The sequence below is a fragment of the Corvus cornix genome, chromosome 6 (assembly GCF_000738735.6).
Source record: "Corvus cornix cornix isolate S_Up_H32 chromosome 6, ASM73873v5, whole genome shotgun sequence".
Taxonomy (NCBI): Eukaryota; Metazoa; Chordata; class Aves; order Passeriformes; family Corvidae; genus Corvus; species Corvus cornix.
The window spans coordinates 18,118,844-18,144,005 of NC_046336.1; the positions used below are offsets into that span (position 1 = coordinate 18,118,844).

A 25,162-nucleotide genomic window follows, 5' to 3' on the forward strand; every position below is an offset into this window, starting at 1 on the left:
AGTTACAAGATGTGGGATGAGTGTCTGAAGTGCAATTGAATTCTTGAATCAATGTCCTTATGGATAATGGAAGACTAGCCCTACATAGGCCTAATTAGGAATCCTGCTTTAGATGAGTAAATGTCTTTGAGATAACATCTACATGAGAGCAACCATGACTGTTTTGAAGGGTCAGATACTGATATTAGGTGCATGTTCACCAGGATGCCAAACTATTTAGGAGCTAGGCATTAAGTTTTGGGCGTCTTGAGTTTTAGTTTTTCCACCTGAGGTATGGGAATTTTCCAGTAAGAGCATCATAAACCTAGAGCCATGTCAGTGAGTTTAAGATGCTAAAATACCACTGAAGAGGAAAGGAAGAGGAGAAGGGAAGTGGCTTCTGTTATTTGCCCGGTCTGAAGACAGAGAGGAGATTTCTGCTCCCTTTCTTCTTAGCGGGCTCCCCCAGACAGCCTCAAGTAGGATTCCTGACTGGGTCAGGAGGAGCCCCTTCAGGAGGTGTCAGGGTGGGCTTCCCTTGTGCAGGCTCCCCCCAGGTGTGTGGGGAGTGGCACTGGGTGTTTGTTGTGCCTGATACCTGCCGTTATCTCTACACCGAGATAGCTGGCGCCTGATGCGGCTTATCAGTGTTTGCTCTTGCTGTTGTTTAATGCTGGGAGATCGGCCCAGCCAGGGGAAGAGGAAGAGAAAGATGATGGGGGTTATGAGGTCAGGTATCTGCCCAGGACTAGGGGATGCCTGAGTCATCTGTGAGGAGGTGCTGGGCTAGCCTTGCCCCCAGGCAAAAGTATCCTAAGCAGATGGTACCCTGTAGATATGGAAACCAAGATACAATAACTAAAGTAAGTTGAGAGTGGATCTTGCTGCCACAACTGTTTACAGCAGAGAATGTTTCAAGATCTGTTTCTGAGACCTGATTAAGTTCTTTTTTTTCTAATGTTTCTCTGTCAGATATATCTGGGGCTTCTATTACTGGTTTATGACCAACATATTTTACTATCATGTTACAGCCTTGAGGTAGGGAAAGGCAATTGTTCTCATTTTTTGTTAAGGAGGAATCTGAAATATTGAGCAGTCAGATGACTTGCCTGAGGTGACAGTGACTATCTGTAAAAGAACCACTCTGACGGCATCGTTCTGGAAGGCAAATAGATTAAAACCATGGAGCTTGGCCATAGGGACGTGTTTGGAAGAATGCCATGGGATATGGTCCTGGAGAGAAGAGGGGACCAGGAGATCTTGTGGATTTTCAAGGATTACTTCCTTCAAGCTCAAGAACAATCCTCTTCCTTGTGCAGGAAACCAAGCAAAGGTGGCAGAGGTCTGCATGGATGAACAAGATGCTTGTGGCAAAGCTCATTAGCTAAAATGGCAGCATAGAAGTGGAAGCAGGGACAGGTGATCTAAGAGGAGGAATACAGAGAAATTCCTGAGCATGCAGGAATAGACTTAGGAAGGCTAAAGCAATCTGGAGTTGAATCTGGCAAGGGATGGGAGGGGCAATGCTGGGGCCAGTACTGTTCAACAGCTTTGTTAATGACCTGTGTAATGGGACACAGTACACCCTCAGCAAGCTTGCAGATGATATTGGGAGGACTGATTGGTGCATCAGATGATTGTGTCATCGTTTAGAGGGGTCTCAACAGGCTGAAGAAAGGAGTGAACAGGAACCCCATGAAGTTCAGCAGAGAGTAGTGCAAAGTCCTGCACCTGCAGGTGATGAACGTAGACAACAGTACAATATGGGGAGCTGACTGACTGGAAAGCATCTTTGCAGAGAACTGGGATGCTCTTGGAGAAGTTGAACATGAGCCAGCAATGCACCTTGTGGCCAGCAAATTCCTGGGCTGCTTCAGGAAGAGCATTTCCAGCAGGTTCAGGGAGGTGAGCTTTCACCTCAGCACTAGTAATTCCACACCTGGAATGCTTTGTCCAGTTGTGGTCTGCCTGGGACAAGAAAGACATGGGACTACTGGAGTGAGTCAAATGAAAGGTCATTAAAATGATTAAAGGACTGTGCAAGTAGAATGCTAAGAGAAGCTGAGGAGGCTGGGACTATTTAGCCAAAAGAAGAGAAGGTTCAGAGTGGTTCTTATCAAGGTTGATGTATAGTGCGCAGAAAAATTTGGTGGAAGGCTCTAAAACTAAAAGCAAAACTAAAGCATGTCAAGGTGTTCCTTACTGAGTTTTAAAGATCTTGCCTTTAGAAGTCAGATCCTGTTCCCCTGCTCCTTGTAGGTATTTTACCTCTAAAGCTGCTGGCTCAAGGCTGTCAGTGAAATTCAGGCTGGGTCTGGGCTCTGAGTGGAGACCATGCAGTAGCTTGGTCGTCCCAAAGCAGAAATGGGTGTTCTTGGAGTGCTGTTTCAGGGCTCCTCAGGGGAAAAGTCCCTTGCTACTGGTTTCAAAAGCCCCAGGCCAGCAGCATGAGTTCTGCACTGCAGCCCTATCCTCAGCTGTCATCAGCCAGCTTAGTTCCAGTGGCTTCTGAAGGATGATGCAGTTTGGCATCAGGTGAATGAATTTCTAGTGCTTTATCTGTTACCATGGACAGTCTGGGACATCAAAGAGCAGAGACCCAGAGCTGGGGAATCACAGGCAGCTTCTCAGTGTCTTTGTTCAACCAGATTAGCAGACAGAGGAAGAACTACAAACAGAAGTCACCTCTGTTACATTTGCAGGTGAGCAGGGTAAAGCTTTTCATGGGATTTGCTTGATGGAACTTCTTTTTGTTGGGAAATGCTGATTTGATAAAATGAAACGTCATATGGGTATGTTTTCATTTGAATGAAACTTGTGCTAGGAAAGTTTTTTTGAGCTCAGGGTAGAATTTTTAATACAAGCTAGCCCCTGAAATGGTCTTGTGTTCCAGAGGTTGTATAAGCAATTAAGATGTAAAATCTATCTGAAGCCCTTTCCTCAAAATACCAAAAAATTACTTTGAAAAGGTCCCGGCAAAAGAGAAGATTGCAGGAAGGTCTGATTGATTAAATTACACACCTAAGGAGAATCTGAACAGTTGCACAGTCATGAGGTTTACACCAAGAAAAAAAAGTTTCATGGAGAGCACAATTGAATTGTGAAACTCATTGCCACAAGATGCAGAAATAAAAACAATAAGTGGATTAAAAATACAATTAGATATGTTCATAGAAGATACGTCTACCTAGGCAGTCAAAGAAAAATTTCTGGAGGTAGTCACTAGCTTAATATGCCCATTTCACAAAGAGCAGTTCAACTTTAGGTAAAATAGGATGGGGCTTGTGTTTGCTTTCCTCTTCTCTTCAGCTAGTAAGTGCCACGAAGAGCTGACAGTGGCTGTGCATTTGCTACATTGTTGGTGGCTACTGCCTGTAGCGCACAGTCTGACCAGTACCACCCCCTACACTGGTGGTTTCTCAGTGAGACTCTTCCTGTAATCATTAGATTCATGTTTGACATTTGAGAGCTGACAGTCTTTAAAACGCTGGTGGTTCTCACTGCACGTCCTGGCAGTGTATTAATGGGACAAACGTGTTCCTGTGGTGTTTCTCAGCTTGCAGGCAAGTATTTTAATTTCTGTGTATTAGTCCTTTGATGAATGTTATGAGAATATGTGATTACTGAATGAAAGGGAATGGTAGCCTGCTCCTTGCAAGTTGCAATTTTAACCATTTAGGAGCTGAGAAGAAATAAATTCACCCTGTCTCTCTTTTCCTATTTTCTTTCTAATGTTACCCTTCTTCCACCCACAGTTGCTCCTTTTTTCTACTTCTTCATCATCATGTAATTGGACTTGCAATTTCCCCTTCATGTCTTCTGAGTTGCAGGTTAGAGAAGGGAACATTCAGCTCTTTACCACTCAGAAGTGTTCTTTAAAGACTTGCTAATTTACTGAAGTGTTTTACCTATTTTACAAATAGGAGCTAAATGCTGCCCCTTCCCCAAGCACAGCTGGTCAGGTTCAGCTGTTGTTGGAACTTAGACAATGACTTCATTGCTTGGGTGGTGAAGCTGTAAGTTGGTGAGGATTTTAGGTGGACAGTGGAGGATAAAGATAAATATATGGGAATTAGGTAACATATTTTCATCACTGATTGTGTTTGAGGATGCAATAAAGTGAAACCATATACAATTGACCTGGTAGTGAGTTTTAAAATTGAAGGTTAGAGACTGACAGAGGTATTTATGGTGAAGTTTGGTTTGGATAAAAATCCGTGTGTTCAGTGTTGATCCTGTCTGCTTCTCAATGAATGATTGTGCTTAGGTTATCAACCTTGGGATATGGGAAGGCTTGGGATATGGAAAAGCTTCAGGACATAAGCTTGTTTGGCTTTTTGAATGGATAAAAGTGCCTAATGTGCTAAATGTTGGCTGTGCATCTGGATCGCAGTCCCTGCCAGGTTCCTGGTTGGCCAGAAATACAGGTGAATAATTTTATTCCATACTAGAGGTTTCAGACTCCGTGATCCTTTCATTTGAACCCACAGCTGGAATTCTCATCCGTCTCTAGTGATGAGACACTGAAGGCAACAGTTACACTATGTCATAACTATTTTTTACTAACCAACACCCAGAATTTTGTAAAGCTTTTCTGTGCAGTGGAGGCATAAAGAAGCAGCACCACTTGAAAGAGATGATGACCTGCTGATCAGGTGCTTTCTACAGACATCACTTCGGACAATTGTATGGAAGCTGTCTTTTAAACATAGAGAGACATATGCAAGAGTCAATAAGTAAAATTTCTGTAAAATATGGTCTTAGGTTATGGGGAGAAAAAAGTTGTACAGGGCACGTTGGTCCAGATCACTGCTTGCCAAAAGGCATTTTTGCTGCTCTTGATATTTTGTTCTCCAAATTCTCTTGCCTTTGTTTAGAGAGAAATAGAGCAATAAACACAGGGGGTTGGCTCTGGATTTAGAATTCTGTGGTTAAGTGATGTTTAGATCTGCTTATCATCTTTTCTCTGTGAGCACAGTTACAATCTCAATTTGGAGCATGAACTGGTCAATCCATCACAGGGTAATTTACAGTACTGCTTAGTCAGTTCCTTTCCTGGCACATTTTAGAGAGATGGGAAAACACATCACACAGGTTAAGAAGAATCTACTGTGGTAGAAAGGTGAGCATAGCTATTTGCTAATCTTTAACCTAGAGTGAACTGTTTTATCAGTCAGTAAACAGAAGTCTGTTTATCCTCAAAAGATTTAATTTCACCAGTAAAGGTTGAGACCCCAGCCCAGAGCAGGTGAGGGGTGTGGGGGCATAATTTTGTTGAGAGAAGGACCTGACCAAAGTGTTTGGAGAGGGAGGAAATGAGGAGGGAAAACTTCTGTACAGAAGACATTCGTGCTGAAGTTTTTCCTGCTGGGTTCAGCTCTGACTGATCACCTCTAGCCAGTTCACTGCCAGCTTTCAGCAGATAGATGTTCAAGTGCCCGGGTTTGCCTGGGTTAAAAAATGAGTCTGTTCAAGGTTCAACTGTCTTGAAAAACAGGGAAATTCAGCTATGGTTCTAACTTTGATACTAGGCCCTTCTGTACAAATAGAGCAATTTCCTGCATCTGAGCTCCCTCAGATCTGCTTGAGTGTACCTGTATATTAGCTAATCCTCTAAGCCAGCATCTAAAAATACACACACCCCATGGGCACTTGCTAGAGCTGTGCAAGCCAGCAGGTTTGCTCACAATCAGAGATGAGGAGAAATACTCTGAGTTCATGTGGGTTCACCATTCCTGTCTGTTGCAACCAGACTGAAGACTGAATTTCAGCTGAGTTAGATGCCAAGCATGAAACATGCCTGGATTTTCAGAGGTCGTGTGAGCTATAGTGAATTTCCCAGCCAATCTCGAGGCTTGTAGTGACGTGTAAAGGCAGATTGCTTTCTACCTGTTCTGGTACCTGCAGCAGAGTAACTGCAGTGGTGCTAGCTTATGAGAGCAGTGCTAGGGCTCTCTCCCTGCAATGACACTGGGAAAGAAAGTGCATCCAGCTCCTCATCAGCAAGTTCATGGGAGATGTAATGTCTGAACAATTTTATAAACCTAAGTTGTTTTGTAGAAAATAAGAGGTCCTAAACTTTTCTACAGTTAAACAACTTCATACCAGTGGGGAAAGAGGCAGTCCAGTCTCCATTACCCCTTCTCTCCTTGGCACATGAGTATGGGGAGCTCTCCAAGTGAAAATTTTGATGGAATTTTATATGCAATGTGCCAAATTCTTTGGATTATATTGCTATTCTTGCAGTATCAAGTATACCTCTGGAGTCTGCAGCCCCTGCAATCCAGTGATGATGTGTGAATCTTGGATTTCATTTTTGACAAATGTAGTTAATAGAGAAAGCAGGATCCAAGTGTGATGTGGAAATTCAAAACACAGAAGAAATATCATATAAATATATATATCTTGTGATTTTTATTCCCGTTTCATCATATTCTTTAGTCTAAGTCATGAATTTTAGCACCATGATTTTAAAAGGATTAAGAGTTTCATATAAGAAGACAGGTGGTACTTGTGGAGTGTGTATCACAGTGTTGCTGTCACAGGGTACCTATAGCTGCAGAGTTACCTTGTGCAGGGAACAACACTGAAGCAGCTGCCACTTTCTGCCTCAGTTCTGGTGCTTACGTGAGCAAGCATGTGCTCCAGCCTTTTTCTCTCACCAGAGAGCTGTGTTAGCTCTTCGGAGAAGAATTTGCATCAGCTTCATCATCTCATAGCATTGTAAATTCTACTGAAGTCTAATCATGCTTTGAGTCGTGCTGTGTCCTTGGCCACAGAGAGGCTGAATTTTACAGGTTAATTATACTTTGGGTCTAACAATATCCCTGTTCAACAGCATGACTTTCTATTTCATCGGATACCTCCTTGTTCCTGTGTTTTGAGAGATGGAAAACAGAAATGGAGAAGTGAATGGAAGAATAAAAATCTGCATTTGCTATCTTCTGTGCTCCCATCCCAAACACTAAGTCCTAGGCTCCATAATGTTATTAGCAGATATGACACATTTTGAGGTATTATTCCAGGAAATAATGCCAGAAATTCTGGTGGTGTCTCAGCCATTTAAGAGGATTGGTCCTGCTTGCCAGTTAGCATTGTGGGCAGGCTCTCCCTAACCTGCAGCCTGCTGTGTTCACCACAAGGAAAGAGAGGATAATAAAAGGGTGAAGAATACTCAGGACCTCGTTTGTACCTTTGTTTTAAGGATTTCTATCACTTTCTAAATATTCTTTAGTGTGTTTTAAATGCTGCTTAGTGTATTGACTGGACTTCTGGTGTCTAGCTGTGCAGTACCATGCTACTCAGGGTATACCTTAAATAGCTCGGGAATACCTTATTGTCTTGCCAGTCATAGAGTATTTTGAGTTGGAAGGGACCCACTAGGATCATCCAAGTCCCAGCTTCTGGCCCTGCACATGACAGCCCTAAGAGTCACACCGTGTTCAAGAATGGAAGCTTTTGATCCTGGTGCTGCCTTCACTCATATAAGGAAGAGGCATTCTTTTCTTCAGGAGCTTTTGTTCAAAACAGAATATAGAGAAGGTTGTTGTGGGACAACACTGTCTCACTGACTAGAATCTCGTAACTTGTCTGCTGGTTCAGTATCTTCTTAGACGTGTGTTCAAACTGGGCCACAGTGGAGCTAAGAAAGGGGTGGGCTGCTAAGTTAAGGTGAATGTGCTCTATAGTGACCACAGAGATTTTAACAGCTGAAGCAGATGAGGAGCTGTGGACAGATAAAACTTTTTTTGGTTGGTTTTTTTTTTTTTCTGCAGAGGGAGAAAAAGTTAGCGAATATTGATAAAATTACTCAGAAGCTTGGTGCAAGGGTTTTGGGTGGTGACTGCTGCAGATCTGCAGTCACATGAGTGCGTTTTGTGAATGGGATGGAGGCCTGACCGCATTATAACTGCACAGGGCATTGCATGGTAAGCATTTTTGTTAATGACAGGCTTCTTACCCTGAGAGCAGGAGCTGAGGGGGGATGAATCTTTTCCTACAAGTAAAGTGACTGGGTATTGGTTCACATGTAAGGAGTTGTAGTCCCTTCCCCTACCTGTTATTCAGCTGAGCTATTAATTCAGGCAACTTCTCTGTAAAAAGCTAAAGCAGAGGTGGTAAGCACCAAAAAACCTGCACAGGTCAAGGAGCGTAGCTTTTCCTAAGCTTTGTCAGACTTTCCAACATGTCCCAGGGCTGTGGAGGTATTCTCAGAGCATGCTAAGGGTACTGTGGGGAAATGTTCCCCTCCAAAACCAGGTTTCTGCTTCTGGTGCTTTGCAAGCAGACGGGAAGCCAGACCAGGGCACCAGGTTGCCTGCAGCACAGTAATACTGCCTGTATCAGGAAGGATCCAGAGTGTGGCATGCAGACAGCAACTGTTGCTCAGCTTTTCCAGCTATCTAGAATAGATCTGACAAGCAATTAGAGCATGAATATATTACAGAGCCGATGGGGGATGCCTTTGTTAAAACTTGTGACCCATACTTAGCTGCTGTTTACATTGGCGGCTGCTTCGAGGGTGGGCAAGACCCTACCTGCCTGTCTTTCTCCTCTCTCCTTCCCTGTGCTGAGCAAGCCGGGGAGCTCTGCATCCCATTGGATATTTCAAATGCTTTCTGCACAAGTCATAATTAATGCCGAGTTGTGGAGCTAAGACCAGATGTGCTGCCGAGATTATCTCCCAGGGCAGATCGGCTGCTCTGTGCTCTGTAGTGCTGGGTGAATGGAAAGCTGCCAGTGCTGGGACTCAGAATGTGTCTGATGCCTGAAGTCAGGACTTTCTTTCTCTGCCGCTCCTGCTGTCTGACACTGCCTGGTTTCTGCTTGAAGCTCAGCGCCTGTCATGTAGCAGAGTGCTGCACAAGAACGAGAGGTATGAGATGATTTTCCAGAGTTTAGATTTGTTATGGTTTCCTTTTGCTAGAAGAAAAGCAGATATTTAAGCATAGCCTTAGACAGAGGCTAAGAATCTAAAATAGGAGCTGGCTTTATAAAGGGGGAAGGAGCGGGAAGAACACAGTCTATGGCCAAAAATACTACTGGATATCAAGCTAGCATGTGAAGATAGTTCTGGGAAGGAGTACTTTTCTTTGCATATACACAGAATATTTAAGTGGACGTATGTGGATGAGAGCAATCAGCTTCTAGTATATGGACACTGCTTTTTCTGGGAATGGGGTCAGAAGGCACCAAGTTCTACCACAGACCCATTTGTGTGACTCTGAGCAAGTTATTTAATCAATTTTTCTTGATTCCTAATTGTCTGTTGCTTCCGTTCTTTTCTCCGATTCTTGCATTCTTTGGCTGGCTGGATTGCTTAGTTGTTCAGGACTATCTTTTTTTAGGTACATATGGCTCCTACCATGAAACTCCTTTCTCTATTGCTGCTGCAGTAATTCATGTAGTGTGTGCTTGGGTGGGCTAGGGGAGGGGAAACAAGTTAAAGATTTGTGTGTGTTTCGTGCTGTGGAAGCATATTCATTTCTGAATGTCCGCCTGTGATTTTTTCTTGGTGCTTTCATGTGTGAGAGGAACAGATAAATGGGAACTTAAGCATGAAAGTGGGAAGGTAAAAGCAGGCACTTACCTGTGCAGGTGAGCACGTACACAATCTTTATATCCATAAACTGCCTGTCTGTGAGGCACCACATGCGTGCGCGGGTGTATGTGCTGTTGTATAGCAGCATCCAGGTGTAAGCCTGATTATCTTCCCACACATCTTCTAACGTGTGTGTAATAAGCTGTACATACAGCTGACGTAGGTGTACCTGGACTTTTCACACTTAAGCAGATGCGGAATCCTTAGTCCTCCCCATGAAGAAAATCTACTCAAAAACTGACTTTATCTCTGTCTTTAGTTTATTTTGGTTGAAATCAGAGCCTCTTATGAGGAAAAATGTAGCAGAGAGCATATATTTTCCTGCCCACTGCGTGTCTGGACAGCATAGCTGAATGTATAGGCTTTGTATGCCTGGAGCTGGTGGGTGAGCTATTCAGGCCAGGACAGAGAGCCTGTCTGTGTCTTAGTCAGTACATCATTCCTGGCTTGCTTTTTCCACAAAGAGTCACCTAAATCTGTAAAGAACAGAGGCAGCTTGTTGGAGTAGAGGAAGGAAATTCTGTAGCTCTGCTAGCCCATTTTTTTAGTATCTCTTGAATCTTTCTGAGATTAAGGATGTGGTTCCAGGCATGCTGGAGTTTTTTTTCTGCTTTGAAACCAAACAAAAGCGCCTAGCTATAGACGAGGGTATGACAAGGAAAGTTAACCCATGGGTTGCTAGTAAGCTTTTGACTTTATTTCCAGCTTAACTCTGTCTGGAGTGTGACTGGATGGCACTGGCTCCCCTTCTTTAGAATGAAGAAAAAAGACTTTAATGTCTTCCAGCGGGATCATCAAATGGAGTGAAGCACTGCCAAGTTCAGTCTGAGCTGCAGGGCCCAGTGATTAAAAACAGGCCCTATGCCTTGAGGAGCCAGCGGATGAGGCTGTGTGTGACTGGCTCCACATTGCTTCTCCTTGCAAGGCAGGGCAGTCCCTGTCCAAACCAGAGATGTTGTCATATACGGGTAGTTTCAGGGACATTTGACTACATCACTTTTACGAGCTCTAAGACCTGACGGAAATGAGATGAACGATACAGAGCCAACAGGACACCAGTTCCTCAGTTTGCCTTGTGTACCCCTGGGAGACTGAAGTAGGCACATCTGCTAAGTCTGTTGCCAGTGTGACTGAGGGGGCCCAAGTGATAATTCTCCTGAACTTCATCAAGGGCCCCCAGCAGATGCCCAGATGAAAGATTTCTGCAAGCCTGGAACTGTCAGCATCTCAAACTTGCCTTTGGCAGTCCCTTTCCAGCCCCACTCCATAGACAGCTCTTCGTTTGCTCTTTTTATGAACCTTAACACTACTTTTCTTTTTTAAGCCATGGACAAGTTCTGCAGCCCCTGCACAGATGAATAATTTCAAAGCCAACTTTCCAGTCCCACTAATTGCAACTCTGTGCTTTTTCTCTCTTAACACCAGCCATAACGCTCTTACTGCCAGAAGACTTGGCCTGCATGCAGTCTTTCTTCTGAGCAGCATCTGTGGTGGCCCTTCTCTGTGGCTCAGCAAAAAAAAAAGTAGGATAGAGAGAAAGAAAAGGCATAGAGCTGCAGTGTAACTGAAAAATGTAATAAAGGGAAAGTTGCAGTTAGCAACAGGCTTAGCTTGGGTGAAATATTTTGTCTGAGCAATGTTTGGCGATCCCTTCTAATGCTTACCTGGAAAATAAGGGTTCAAGTTCAAGGGAGAGAGAAAGGCATAGGTCTGCAACTAGAGTTTGGCTGGAGTGGGGCTGCCAAACCAAGGTGGGAGGCAGCTGAGAGAGCTGGGCTGGGGAAAGCCTTTCACCCTGGAAATGGCTTCAGAGTCCTCTTCCCCATCAAAAAATGACCTGTGCAGACTGTGTGATGTCACTAGCACAGCCCTTCAGCAGACACTGTCACACAAAAGGAAACCCATACTTGTGCCAGCTCCTATCACTCATCGTGTGATAGGTAGATGAGCTTCATCCTCAGTCATGTTTGCTTTCATGCCTGCTTTTTCTTGTTTCTTATTTGAAATGGTCTGGAGGGAGGTGAAGAGTATTGCAGTAGAAGAATGTTTCAGTGCCTTTATTTCCTCCAAAGACTGTTGTTTTCATCCGGGGAAAAAGATGTTACTGACCTCAGTGTGTGAGAAGGAGGAAAGACAGGATCTCCCGCATCTGGCTGTGCAGGAGCCACCTACAGTAATGGTGATACTGTGTTTGTGAACGGTCTATCTGCTGCTCCAGCTGACTCTCAAAGCAGATCACCCTTCTATCTCTGTTATCTTAGCATCACATTCCTTAATCTCTGTGTTGGTGGTTCTCTATCTGACTGTAGTCCACTTGTCACCAGAAGTCACCCACAGGTAGATTGCACCTACAGAAAGCGACTGCTGTTGTGATCCAAGCTGACTGTGCAGGCAAGGACCAATGTTGCCTGAAATGTATTAGAGATGTTGCTGAGCACAGACCAGTCAAGGCTGCGGAGAACTAGCCAGAGCTTCAGTGGAGATTACGTGTGTGGTTGTTCTGTGTGCTTGCTTATGTGTGTGTCTGACACTGCCTTTGTCCTTGATCTGAGTTAAGTGTAGAACATCAGAACATGAGCTTACAGAATAACATTGTATATGTGCTTTATGCCTGGGGAATGCAGAGCATTTACCTCTTTCCCAGAGTTTTCTCTAGACAGACCCATTAGGAAACACATTCAGCAAGTAGGGATTTGAGAAAAGACGGCTGCTATTGCCCTGACATGTGCCGCATCCTGACCTTCCTGAACTTATATGTCTTGCATCTAGAAAAGTGAACATGTATCATTTTAAGGAAATAAATATGCCCCATCATGACAGCAAGGATTACGTGATGAGATTACAAAGCAATCCGTGCAAAAGCAGAGATTCCCTATCCTAGAAACTGATTTCAGAGACACCTAACTCAGTGAAAACTAAAGAGATTAGAAATGAGAACTAGTAAAACCTTTACTCTGCAATAAATCCAATACATACAGTGATAAAGATAAGTCACTCCCATGCTCCAGGGTATGCCCTCCTGCCAGGATGAGGGAATTTCCTTTGAGACTTTTCATGGCCCTCCGGCTTTGATACTGTAATGCAGTTGTGTAGGCTGTGGTGTAAGGAGAGTTTCTGTCTTCTGATGTATAACAAACAGGCAGGGAAAGGAAATTGGATTTCAGGATCCTTCTTGTTCATTCAATGAGTTGAAACTGATAATGAGAGGTTTGTTTCACTGAGGATTCAGCAGGGTTGGACTGAATATAGAAAGCAGGTATGGTTTGACATGGTGTCTCCTATGAAGAACGGTGGTCGGTGGTTAGGGAACATCCTACCCAAAGTTATCAGCCTCTCATGAATGTAGCACTAAAAAAAAGACACTAGCAGGGGAAGGTAAGTAAAGCCTTCAGAAATGACCAAATTCCCTGGCCTGATATGAGCACATACGTGCAAGTATTAAACACTGCTTCTGGCAGTGTGACTCCAATATTGCACGCTGCTTTTTTTCCTCAGACCTGCAGGTTTAACTGAGTGCTGAATTAATGATCTAAAGATCCTTGATATCTGTAGAAAACTTTCTGTAGCTTTGAGAAATCCCTGAATAGAATTTCCTATCTCCTCTGGTCTGGTGTCATCTGGAATTCTGAGAGTAGATTCTGAAATTCTGGGCGTAGATTCTGGGATTCCCTCACTTACTGAATTTTTATTGCCAAAACATGATTAACTTGGATATTATCCTCCCTTACTCCACCAAACATCGTAGGGTGCTAGAATTAGAGTTTCAGAACTCAACTGAGTGGCAGTCCTTTTAGATGGAGCAGTCTCCTAGTGGTAGGGATTGAACTAAGACCTTACTCTGCCCTTACAGCCTGAGCCCTTTCTGCATTGTTGAAATACCTGATGCCAGTAGTGGCATTCAGCAGCTGGTATTGGCCAGGAACTCCATATTCCCCAGAGAAGAAGACAGGGCTTCATACTTAATGATATATGTCTACATTAGATCTGACTAAAGAATTAACCTAGGCCAGTCTGGTTTTAGAGAATATGGTGCTTCTGGTATTTTCAAGATGCAAGAAGTACAGCACGTACTTTTTAGTAGGAAGGGCAATGGATTTTGCATACATTTTACTGTTTTGGTTTTGGGGTTTTTTTTAATTTTCATTCAGCAAGTTTAATTAAAGGAAAAGAAATAGAAAGGGTTTCCCAGGATGGAGGAAGATTCTCACAATATCCAGTTTTAATGTTAACAGCTGTACTCTGCTGTGTTAGCAGTCCCCTCCTAGTGGGATTGCTGCCTGTTGGGCTGGCCAGCTGCAAACTAGTGGAGGGCAGCTGTGCGACAGCCTAAGCAGTGGGTGCATGCAGGAAGGACATGTGTCCCATAAAGTCAGTGTAACCTTTGTTTTGGTCTTCTTGGGATGGAAGACGCAATTAAAGCATAATTACTTAATCCAAATTCAGCACAGCCGTGGATAACTATAAACATAACCTTAAACCCACCTTCCTTGTGTATGAGATATAAACCAGCTTAGGGGAGAGGATAATTTGAAGCACTGTTAAGCAGAAAAAAAATTATTCATCATGTAATTCTTGTTTTTTAAAATAGCTTTATTCTTCAGAGTCTGTTAGAAACTGGGCCTTCACACTGGCTGCCCCCTCCATGTGAAAGCTCTCCTCCTTGTGTGCCCCGAGCAACAGCTCAGGAAGAGTTTAAGCTGATACCCAGATGTCTCTCTTGCTCTCTGCTGTCAGGGATCTTTGGACAGCGCTTGGAGGACACCGTACAGTATGAGCGGAAGTATGGCCAGCGCTTGGCCCCTCTGCTGGTGGAACAGTGTGTGGATTTTATTCGGGAGCGAGGTCTTACAGAGGAGGGGCTCTTTCGGATGCCTGGACAAGCCAACCTTGTCAAAGATCTGCAGGATTCTTTTGATTGTGGAGAGAAACCCCTTTTCGACAGGTGAGTTGACATCACCAAATTCAGGCTAGTGTATCTGTGACATGTATAATCTGCCAGGAGTATCCATGCAGTGGCAATGCTAGTTTACATGTTCTTTCCACACCATAATTCTCAGTTGAAAGCACTGATGGAGCTTTCTCCCACATGGTGTTGGGTGTGGAGGCCTTTATACAGCTCAGTGGTGGAGCAGAGCTCATTGGTCTATATGGGGCTCCTCCAGTGTTCCAGCTTAAGCACATGTTGAATGAAAAGCATTGCTAGATTTGGGTACAGCAAACCGAGCAGTTGGTGGGATCCCATCAAAGAAATGGGTATACAGAGGTGAGCTAGGTGATGTACTGCTTTCAAATGTTGCATTCTCCCAGCAGATCTGCCTGAGGCAATATCTTGACTCTTCCTCTGTCACCAGGTTTTAGAATAGTCACCACTATCTCACATGTTTTCCCTGGCTGTTATGCCAGAGGCTGTTTTGTAGATGCTCAGCTTAGTAACGGTTCCCATGGGAAGTGTCAGCCCTGTCTCAGGCAGCAAGGGAAGTGGCAGCTCTCAGCTGTGCTGTCTCTACATTAGCCCCCAGCAAGTTACCACAAAGGTGGATGCTGTCAGGGTCCTTCCAGCCAAACACTGTCCTTATCCTGTAACTAACATTTCTTCTACTCTGTCTTACGTACATCCTGCCTGGAGTGAAGGTGAGTGTTGTGCAAAGCTTAATAGCCCTTTGTGAAATAGGGCTTGACCCTAACAGAGACCTTGAACTTCAGGGATATTTGGATCCAAGGGCATTGTGTAGATCTGGTCTGATCTCTGTGACAGGTCCATAAGCGAGATCAGATCTGGGATCTTGTCTTGGAGACCTGGCACCATTTCTTGCTGGAACTCACTAGCCTTGTTTTTCCAGTTGGTGCCGGTGGCATCTGGTGTATTACCAACACATTAACCTTAGGGGATTGCTTCCCCTGGACCTGCAGCCAGTCTCGACACTGCCAATACCTTCCCTGCCTACCACTGCAGGAAGAGCTAGCACTGTCTCCTGCGTGGGCAGAAACAGTGTTTGGTCTCATCTTGGGAAGTATGTCTTCAGAGTTTATTTGGAACATTCTTCTAATTCTTCCCTTCCCTCAGCTTCCCAGACCACCCATTCTCCTTTCTTTGATTCTTAACCACAAACAGTATTTGCTCCCTAAATGGAAGTGTCAAACATTTAGAAATATTTTCATGAAAAAATAAGTTTGAAATCATCAAATTGTCTCACTTAATCTTTTCTTTAACAAAACCTTTGCATTTTTAAATTAATTTCTGGGTGTTCTAGTTCAGAATTAAAATTATCTTAATTCAGTGCTTATACTCTGGAACAGGAGTATCTACAGAAGGAATTAATTAGGAGTGCAAGTTTCAGTTTCATGTTTTACTTTAGCCTTATCTATACTAACTTCATTGTTATGTAGATAAACCAAGCCTCCACCCAGCATTTTTAAAGCAAAATAGAATTGTACAATGGTTTGGATTATTGGAAGGGATCCTAAAGTTCATATCCTTCCAACCCCCTGCCATGGGCAGGGATACCTTCCACTAGACCAGGTTGCTCAGAGCCCATTCAGCCTGGCTTTGAACACTTCCAGGGATGGGTCATCCACAGCTTCTCTGGGCAGCCTGTTCTAGTGCCTTACCACCTCAGGTGCCGAAAGCACCTTTATTTCCATAGGCATTTGCACTGGCTAAATAGATCAGTGCTGTCTCCCATTTAACAGAGGCACTAAAGACCTCCAGGCAGGAATGCCTGCCTTTTGGGTAGTCAGTGTGTGATGTGGTAACTGAAGGTTCAGTACAGAATTAAAGGAAGCAAGCCCGGAGTACCTGAGTACTGGAAAGTTAAGGGTCTCCCAGTTCCTGCCTTTTGCTATTCCCACCATGTCCACATGTACACATGCAGTCTATCCTGTGTATTTGCAGTCACAGGCAGCAGCAAGGCGGGGAGGCAGTTCCACTCTGGCTAAGTGAAATGCTTCTCCTCCTAGCAACCATAACTCTTTCTTTGTGTAACTATAATTTATCGATGTATGGCCTGGGATTCCTAGGAGCAGAAGTGTGAAATCCAAATGCTTCTTTCCAGATCAGGTGCAGTGAAAGGAATAGCCTTCCTTATTACTCAGCTGCAATCAGTGCTTTTAGGTGTCTTTTGTAACTACAGCGATATCCAGGTGCTTACTGCCTGCTTGCCCCATGGTGGATCAGACATTTGTGATGACTGATAATTAAAATATTTATTTTTAAAGGCTTTCTTTTCCAACGTTCTTATGAAAGGCCAGGTGTTGCTGTTTTGGAAGCACCTATAGCAGCTTGCTCCTGTTGAACTTTCATGCCACGGAAAGTCTGGCTGGATTTCACATGGCATCGTAAACGAAACGGTTACTGCAGCCAGCGGCCCTGAAGGTCTGTTCTGGGCTCTGCTTCTCAGTGATAGTCAGATCCACCATCCACACCTGAAACTCTATACTAAAGGCAAAAAAAGTATAAGGGTACCGATCTCATTTGTGAAATATTATAATCAACTGAAGAAAACCACTGTGTGAAGCTGTGGTATTGTCAACTATGCTGGAGCTATTTAATAGCAATAGCATTAGCAGGATTAGTAGTAAGTGGTATCTGCTGACAGTTTCCTGGTGTAATTTTTCCAGTTTTGTTTTAGCCCTGTGTTCTAAAAAAGAAACATACTAAGCAGAAGGATTCAGCTTTTGGAGGGAAGAGATGTTTTGCAGCTCTCTTGCCCAATGTTCACTGATATGTTTTTCTCAGAATTCTTTAAAGACTGTCAGGGCAATGGTGGGTAGGGAGGAGCTGGTGACAGAATCTGTTTAGACTTCCAACAGTCAAAACCTTTGAGGAGGTCATCTGCAATGAATAACAATCCTGTACAACAGGAAACCTGGAATGAAGGAGAGGTATCACCATACACCAGAAACTTGGATAGCTGGAAATGGAAGAGCAGGTGCATCTTCATCCTGAGATCTGACACTTCAACCCCAACTTTAAAGCAAAGGAGAAAGAAGAGGAAAAAGAAGTTCCTGGATTGGGAGAGAAAGTAAAAGCTGATATAGTAGCATAACAGATGGGCTAGGAAATTCCAGATACCACAAGCCAGGCAGCCGTACCAAAGGGCAATACAGGACCTGGAGGAAGTACAGCTTCCTCCATTTTTTCTGAATGATTGACCAGGACGTTTGGGAGCTGGCCCATCAGCTGTATGTGTGTGCTGGCTGGGGAGAGTATCAGGAAGGATCAGTGAGAGGCTCAGAGGTTATGTTTCACAGAATCAAGATACAGAGCTCACTTGTCAATGCTGTGTGATCACTGTGCACTTGCGTGGACTATTCCTCACATTCCTGGTCCCCACTGGCAGAGAAACCACAGTGTCACCCTACCTTAAGCAGTATCATGGGCATATCCCTTCCACTGCCTGTGTTGCCTGAGGTGCGTTTCTATCTTGACAAAATGGAGATTTCCCTTGTTCCCAGGCAGACACTCCTGCCTAGTACAAATGACTGGCAGAAGAGCTTCCTTCCATGTGCCTGCTTTGTCCCTGCCCCTAGGAGGGACCTTGATGCACCCCCAATGAAAGGCATCAAGCTCTGAGGTAGTGTGAGTTTCTAAATTTCCTTCCCTCTTCTCTGTTGCAGCAACACAGATGTTCACACTGTGGCGTCCCTCCTGAAGCTTTACCTTCGAGAGCTGCCAGAGCCTGTCATCCCCTTTGCCAAATATGAAGACTTTCTTTCTTGTGGACAGCTACTCTCAAAAGATGAGGGAGAGGTCAGTGATCCTTCTAATCTGCCTCCTCAGAGGATGTTCCCAAGACTCAATGTAGTACAGGTTTTATCCTCATCACTCTTCAAACTTGATTTAAATCAGTGAAGTCCCCGGGAACTTTTCCCTGAATTTTCCTGAAGCTGTGAATTGGGTGCTGTTATCACAGGCTGCTGCTTAAAAAAAGTCAGTCTTGTAGCCTGGTGCTTCTTTCTTCTAAGCAAAGCTGTTGTGTAGCATAATTGGCAAGAGATGCAAGGTAGGAGGAAATCTGGGTTCCTTTCCCAGCCTTGCTGTTCACTCACTAACAAGCTGTATGGAGTCACTCCCCTTTGCTGTGTTTTTTGTTTTATGTATCAGAACAGTATATTCTCCTTCCCAAAGATTTTGGTGGATGAGATATTGGTCAGTGCAATGGTCTTTGTATTTCTTAGAGAAGAGGCAGTACGAGAAGACAGGCTACGATATTATCCAGAATGGGGGGGGAATAATGCTATGAATACTTTGCCAGAACCTTCTTACGATGTTCTTCTCTTTGGTTTCCAGGCAAGGGAAAGGGCTGACAAAAACTACCAAGTCTGTGGCAGTCATGGAACAGGATTATTTACAAGATGATTGACTCATCTGTTTCATCCATATGGTTCTTCTTGTGGCGCTCCCTTAGCCCTTTGCAGAGTGCAAAGGTGTGTTAGGTCTGGCCTGATGCGGGTGCCCCTTCTAGAATAGAACTTTAAAGACGCTGCAAGGGCTGTTTCTTGTGTCTTTTCTTTGCTAAAGAAGCAAAGGCCTGAGGGCTTGTAAGTTGTGGTCCACAGTTCTGTCCCTTTTCTGTGTGTGGTCTCGTCTTTGGTGGGATTTTTAAAAACTTTTCCTCACTGTGAGTCTGGGGTTCACTTTCAGTTCAAGTGGCAGAAGGCTCTGTGGAGATTGTCCTTGATGATGCCCACAGGAAGATGCTTGTTTGCATGCATCAAATGTAGCAGATGTGGCAATATAAGTTCTTTATAGTTAAAAGGCAAGTTTAGTACTCTCTACACTCAAATGATGTAACTCTCAGTCAACTGCGAGAAAGCAGATTTCTGTGCATGACACAGCATGTTACCACACATGGATATGCCCTTGCATTCTGGACACAGCCAATGCACTTCTGTTATATTTTAGTAGGTGTCTGCTACCTCCAAAACTTGCTCATTTTCTGCCTCAACCTCAGTGAACTCAGGCATCTCTGCAGGGTGCCGTGTTACAGACCCCACAGCGGATATTTCACAAGAAACAGCAGCATTTCTAAGGCAGTGGAGCTGGTTTGATTTTGGTCATAAGATGTGCAGACTGGGAAGTTTTGGATCCATTAAGCACCATTGCACAAGAGTAGAGACACTGCCAAATCGGGCAAACATAATTGTACATCACTGCTCAGCTTATTAACTACCTTGTTTGCCTGATTTTGTCTGCACGGGCTGCAGCAGTTTAGGAAGCAACATCTGTGTGAGCAAGGTCAGACTCAAATGACTTGTAGAGCAGAATTCTCTTTAGATTAGAAAGGCAATGGGGAGCACTAGGTAGCCAAAATGAACACTTACAAAATACAGCACTGCTCATAGCACAGAGTTGTTTTATTAAGGTGCTGTTATAAACATAAGCAATTTTGGTTTTGTCAGGGAAATCTGGAACCTCAACGTGGGCTGTTTACCTTTTCAGAAAGGAAGGTGGAGTGCACACACCAGGGGCGGAGAGGCTGTACGTGCACAGGAGCACGTGGAGCAGAATGCAGCACAAAGTCATACCTAGCCTGTGGGGCCTGACTCGCCTCCCACATGGAAAATCCCCCTGCTCAGAAACGTGGTTTCATTGAAACCATGATTTTTAACACGTAATGGTAAGCAGGGAATTTAAAAATCAAACATTTTGTTTTGTAAAAGTATTTTGAAACAAAATGTAATTGTACTGGTTTAATTTGAAGCACTATTTTCTTTTCATTTTTCACTTGAAAGTTTTTAATGAGACTTTTGGACTCTTAATATCGTTTTCTTTAGTTTTGTACAGCCACCCTCACCCCACACCCAAAAAACCAGAATTGCTTAAGGCAAAATAGCATTTTGGATAAAATTGTTGGTACCTCATGCTGCTACACTGTGACCATGGATAGGAATTATTGTGGGGTTTGCTAACCTGGCCTAGCTCCAGTACTGCCCTAAGTTTTTATACTAACTGCTTTTCATCTTCATTCTGCACCCAGCTCATCTCTGGTGTTTGAATGCAAACAGGGACATAACAGAGACCTTGGGTGGTGCTGAGGTCTCCAGGTATTTCAGCAGGACTGCAGCATTAAAAAATATTTGATTCTGATCCCAACTGATGGGGAGGAGGGTTGAAAATTAAAAATAACTTTAGACCAAGAGAGATCTTCAAATGTCTAAAAACTCATTTGAGTCTGAGCTGCCTTGACATGGTAGTATTTTAGCCTTCACTGCTGCCTGTACTCCAGAGATGCACAGAGCAGTTCAGTAGATTGAACACAAGGCTTCAGGTGTTTTTAAAGAGGCATATGAATTTTTTATGAACATCTAAAGTGTTGCTAGTTTTCCAGCCAAACTAGAAGCTCTGAATTGGTGCTGATCTGTTACACACATTGCAAAGTCCTTGGGTTTGGGATCATTCATTGGAAAGCAACGTTTTCAAGGAGGTAAGAGTTATTTCTGCAAAATCCCACAATAAATAACAGTACAGTTCTTCTATGGCTTTCTGGGCTGCAGCCACTGGCACTGCTCAGTGCTGTTTGTTACTACAGAGGTTTCAAGCTCATGTTTTCCTCTATGCTGTCACTCTGGTATTCCTAGGCTAGGCCTCTGCCTTCCATTGGTCAGGCCTTGGTGAGGATGAATCTATGGCAGAGCTGATAAATGCTGCAGTAGGAGAGAGCGCTTTTTTTTACCTGTCAGGTGTTTGTACTTCGATGAATATAAAGATATTCTGTGTAATACCATGCCTGAGATTCCTTGTGACAAAGCATGGATTATAAATTTTTAGAACCTTTTTTTCTTTTACCTTTACATCATGTTTCCTGCTGTTCACAGCTGCCTGCGTTTCTGCTCCAAAGCTTCCTCTTACATCCAATGGAGTCAATGGCATTTTAATTCAGAGCACTTGAAATACAGTCCCAAATACCATCCTGATTTCCCTGTTTGAAATAAATTGGGTTACAGAGAAAAATTCAAGAGGGAATTAGGTCTGTTAGCTCACCTCTTTCTGGTTCAAACTTGTCACTTGAAAGCTGGTTGACCTGAACAACTGACCTTAACCTTCACATCAGTAGCAGCCATCCTTGATTGAAAAAGTTTTAAAAGTTTAAAGAAGAGGATTGAGATTTTTCAGAAGAGACTGGCCTTTTATTGGTGTCTCCATTGCTGTCACCATTAAACCAGCATAGTGTTTAAGCTAAGGAATTATAAAGGGGTTACTGCTTTTAAGAATTTTGGTTTAAGTTTCAGGTTTTTATTAGAGAACTTTTTTTTTTTTTTTTTTTTTTTTTTTTTTGTGCTGGGATGTACAGAATAAAAAAAGTAGCTATATATTTAAGGTAATAAGGAGGAAGGCAGGAATAGGCACTGCTCTCTGGATCTTTCTGACTTGTCTGGACCGGAGAAATCAGGAATACATTGCAAGAGTCTGGCCAACAGAACTCCCTTCCTAACAGTCCTTAAAAATTCAAGGAGAGTTTGAAATGAATGTTCAACTGCACTTTTTTGGAACCAGTTGCTTCTGGAATTTCTCCATCAGTAGTGAGCAGCTATCACTCTTTCCTTAAATGTGCTTCAGTATCTGTTTTTCCACAAGAGGTTGAGTTGTCTTCCAAAAATAACCAAATTTCCAGGGCAACAGCAGCATTGACAGGAACAAGCAAATGATACTTGGGACTGTGGCAGGACAATAGCCTCCTGAGTCAGAGGTTTTCATTAGATGATTTAAGTAGCTTCGGGGGTTTAAGTCATTCCTTCAGCTGATGTCTCATCTTACATTTAATGTAAAGACAGAAATTTCATGAAGAAGTATGTCCCAGGTGAGAATGACTGCAAATGAAGTACATCATTAAAAAGGAGGCAGTTGATTTGGACTCATGTAGCTTTTTAAAGAAAATCTTCCCTCTGCTCAACTGAGCATTACTGCAGTGTATTTATACTGTACTCAATGCCTCCAAGTCTCAAGTAAGCAAAGGCACATCTGCTGGTACACTGATACCAGTGCCAGTGGGCAGGCTTTGAAGGCTGGCAGGCCTCACTAACTGAAGGCTTCTATATCAACCATTAAAGTTTACAGGAGGATTTCCACTGAGAACTGAACTGAGTTCTGGACATTGGGTTTTTGGTAAGGCACAACACGCTGGATGACACCTCTTCTGAAGCAAAGCCTCTTTGTGTTACTATCTATTGTTCAGCATTTGGCTGTGGAAAGAGGACTTTGTAGTCCTGAAGGAAACTCACGTCTGCTTTGCAGCATTTACATTAATAGCTCTGCTTCTTGTTTTTCCTGTCCCTCAGGGTACCCAGGAACTGGTTAAACAGGTGAAGAATTTGCCCCAAGCCAACTACAACCTCCTCAAATACATATGCAAGTAAGTGAAATTAATTAACACTTGGAAAAGTCTCTAGGTTTTTTGAGGCTGTCTTATATGCAAATAATAAACTCTGAAAGTATGAATATTCAAAAACCACTTAATTGTAAGTTACAGCTCCTTTAAAACACGTGGAAGTGAATGCAGCCTGCCTGAAGGAAGCTCTTGGTTTATCCAAGAGGATCAGCCGAGCAAATTGCTGCCACCTGCAGCCTTGGCAGCAGGCACGAGTGATACTAACGCAGTATATTGTTTATTTGAGAAGCACCTACAGACCACTAAAGATAGACACTCATTCCAGACACTGAACACTTGGAAGATTTATGACACAAGCTGAGTAGCAGATGCATTCAGAATAGCCAGTCTGGCATTTGCTCTGGTTTGGAAGTGGGATTAGTAGTGGCTTTCTCTTGGATTACCAGGGACTCCACAGCTTTGTCTCCTTTAATCTTTGCTGATTTTCCCAGTTTTTGGGCTGCCTCTTTATGTGAGGGGTGGAAGGAGATGATTTTTAAAGGCTGCTTCCAACTCAAACCAGTCTATGATTCTGTGATCTGTATTTTGTTAGATTCAAGCCAAGCCACAAAGCTCTTTTCACAGGCTGCTAGTTCTTGGACAAGGAGATGAGTAAAATGAATTATTACTTCTCTTACATCTGCAAGTGAAAATTAGCCAAAGTCAATCCATGTAATTGGAGAATTCCTGTAAAAATGCAAGAATCTGTCCTTTCAGACCCAGTAGAAGGCTGGGTCCCTCCTAGGTGGGTACTTCTGGCAGAAAACATCCTGTCTTCTCTGGTTCATACACTAGGAGGGATCTGGGGTTATATTGAGTCTCTAAGCTACAGTAGTTCCTAGAATCATTTCAGGTGTCAGGGTTGTATGAAAACAGGACAAAACTGAATGTTTATGTTCTGAGAAGTGACTTACTCATGAATTCCCTCCTCCTTTGATTTTTCTGTGGGGACTTTTCAAGGTTCCTTGATGAAGTTCAGGCTCACTCCAGCATTAACAAGATGAGTGTCCAGAACCTGGCTACAGTATTTGGACCAAACATACTGCGGCCCAAAATGGAGGATCCGGTGACCATGATGGAAGGTAGGTGCTGCTCTGGTGGGATAGCACAGCAGCTGTGTTTTGGCACTGGAAGTGAAAGCCATACATTCCTTGGTAGCTGTATCAGTTGCCTGCACAGTCAGAACAAGTCAAGCCACCCCTTTCATCAGGGCCTGTGAGGGGTATTCCAGTTGGCATCCTATCCCATTCACCACTGGACTGGGAGTGCCTCTCCTCTCTACCATGTGGAGATGCCTCTGTGCCCCTGAAACTCTTTTTGAACCTACTGCTGAAATGAAAGCTCAGCTGTTTTCCAGAAGGCCTGTGCTTAAGTACCAAACTGCAATCATTTTGTATTGGTGCATTTCAGTGGTTATACAGCTCCCTGCAGAGAACATCTGGGCCATGAGGAGAGCACTGTAGTTTTGGCTGTGCCATTGTGGCTATAACTAGAAATGCTGTCTTCTAAGCAGACTGTATGGATCAAAACTTCACAGAATTCGAAAAATGAGTTGGAAATCACTGTTAATTTAGGATGTAAAAAGTCTGAAGCTATAAAATTGTCTACCTCCATATGAATCAAGCAGGCTGACACTAGGGCTGGGATACAGCTCCTCTCCCAGGTCGCACTGAAACATAACTACTGTGGTGCAAGTTTTAGCAAGGTCTTTGCATAAAGTTTTGTGGGATTTTGGCAAGCCTGCAAAAAGAATTGATGAATTAATTAGGCACAGATGGAGATGCTGTGCCCAGGATGCTTGAACTTGGCTCTGGTTTTGCTTCCTAGCTGTAGGGGACAGCTGACATGGTATTTTGTGTGATGCAAATCCTTCACAGAAGGCCAGTATTGTCGTGCCTTAGCAGCAGCAGTGCCTTTAGCTCTTTCACAGGTGATGTGCAGATGTGATGGCAGCTCACTGTAAGGCAACAGGAAAACTTCAGAACATGACTTAACATATTATAATAGTTCAGGGATTCAAAGCCTGTCACAGCGATGTGGGCCATATTATTAAGGGTAGATTTGATACCTTGCCCTAGAGGTGCAGAAGGTACGAAAATCGGGGACGAGAAGGGAGTGCGGGAGCAGTGCTGGTTATTCAGTGTTGGATATGGGGACAACTGAAGTCAGCCTGTGTGCAATGCTGGGACTTCCCCTAGTGGCCACCGGGCCAGTG

The 25,162-nt window shown here is 43.6% G+C and overlaps 1 protein-coding gene across 7 annotated transcripts in view; it reads left to right on the forward strand.

Annotated features, from left to right (window-relative positions):
• Positions 1-25,162, forward strand: part of ARHGAP22 (Rho GTPase activating protein 22) — a 132,121-nt gene that overhangs the window by 100,014 nt on the left and 6,945 nt on the right. For 6 of the 7 annotated variants that reach the window (XM_039553654.1, XM_039553655.1, XM_039553656.1 and 3 more), the window contains 4 exons: positions 14,315-14,522; positions 18,197-18,329; positions 22,859-22,932; positions 23,908-24,029. In XM_039553654.1, coding sequence (XP_039409588.1) covers positions 14,315-14,522; positions 18,197-18,329; positions 22,859-22,932; positions 23,908-24,029 — 537 coding nt within the window. Of the gene's footprint in view, positions 1-8,559; positions 8,855-14,314; positions 14,523-18,196; positions 18,330-22,858; positions 22,933-23,907; positions 24,030-25,162 lie in introns of those variants that run through there. The other variant, XM_019292296.2, reaches the window with a different exon arrangement.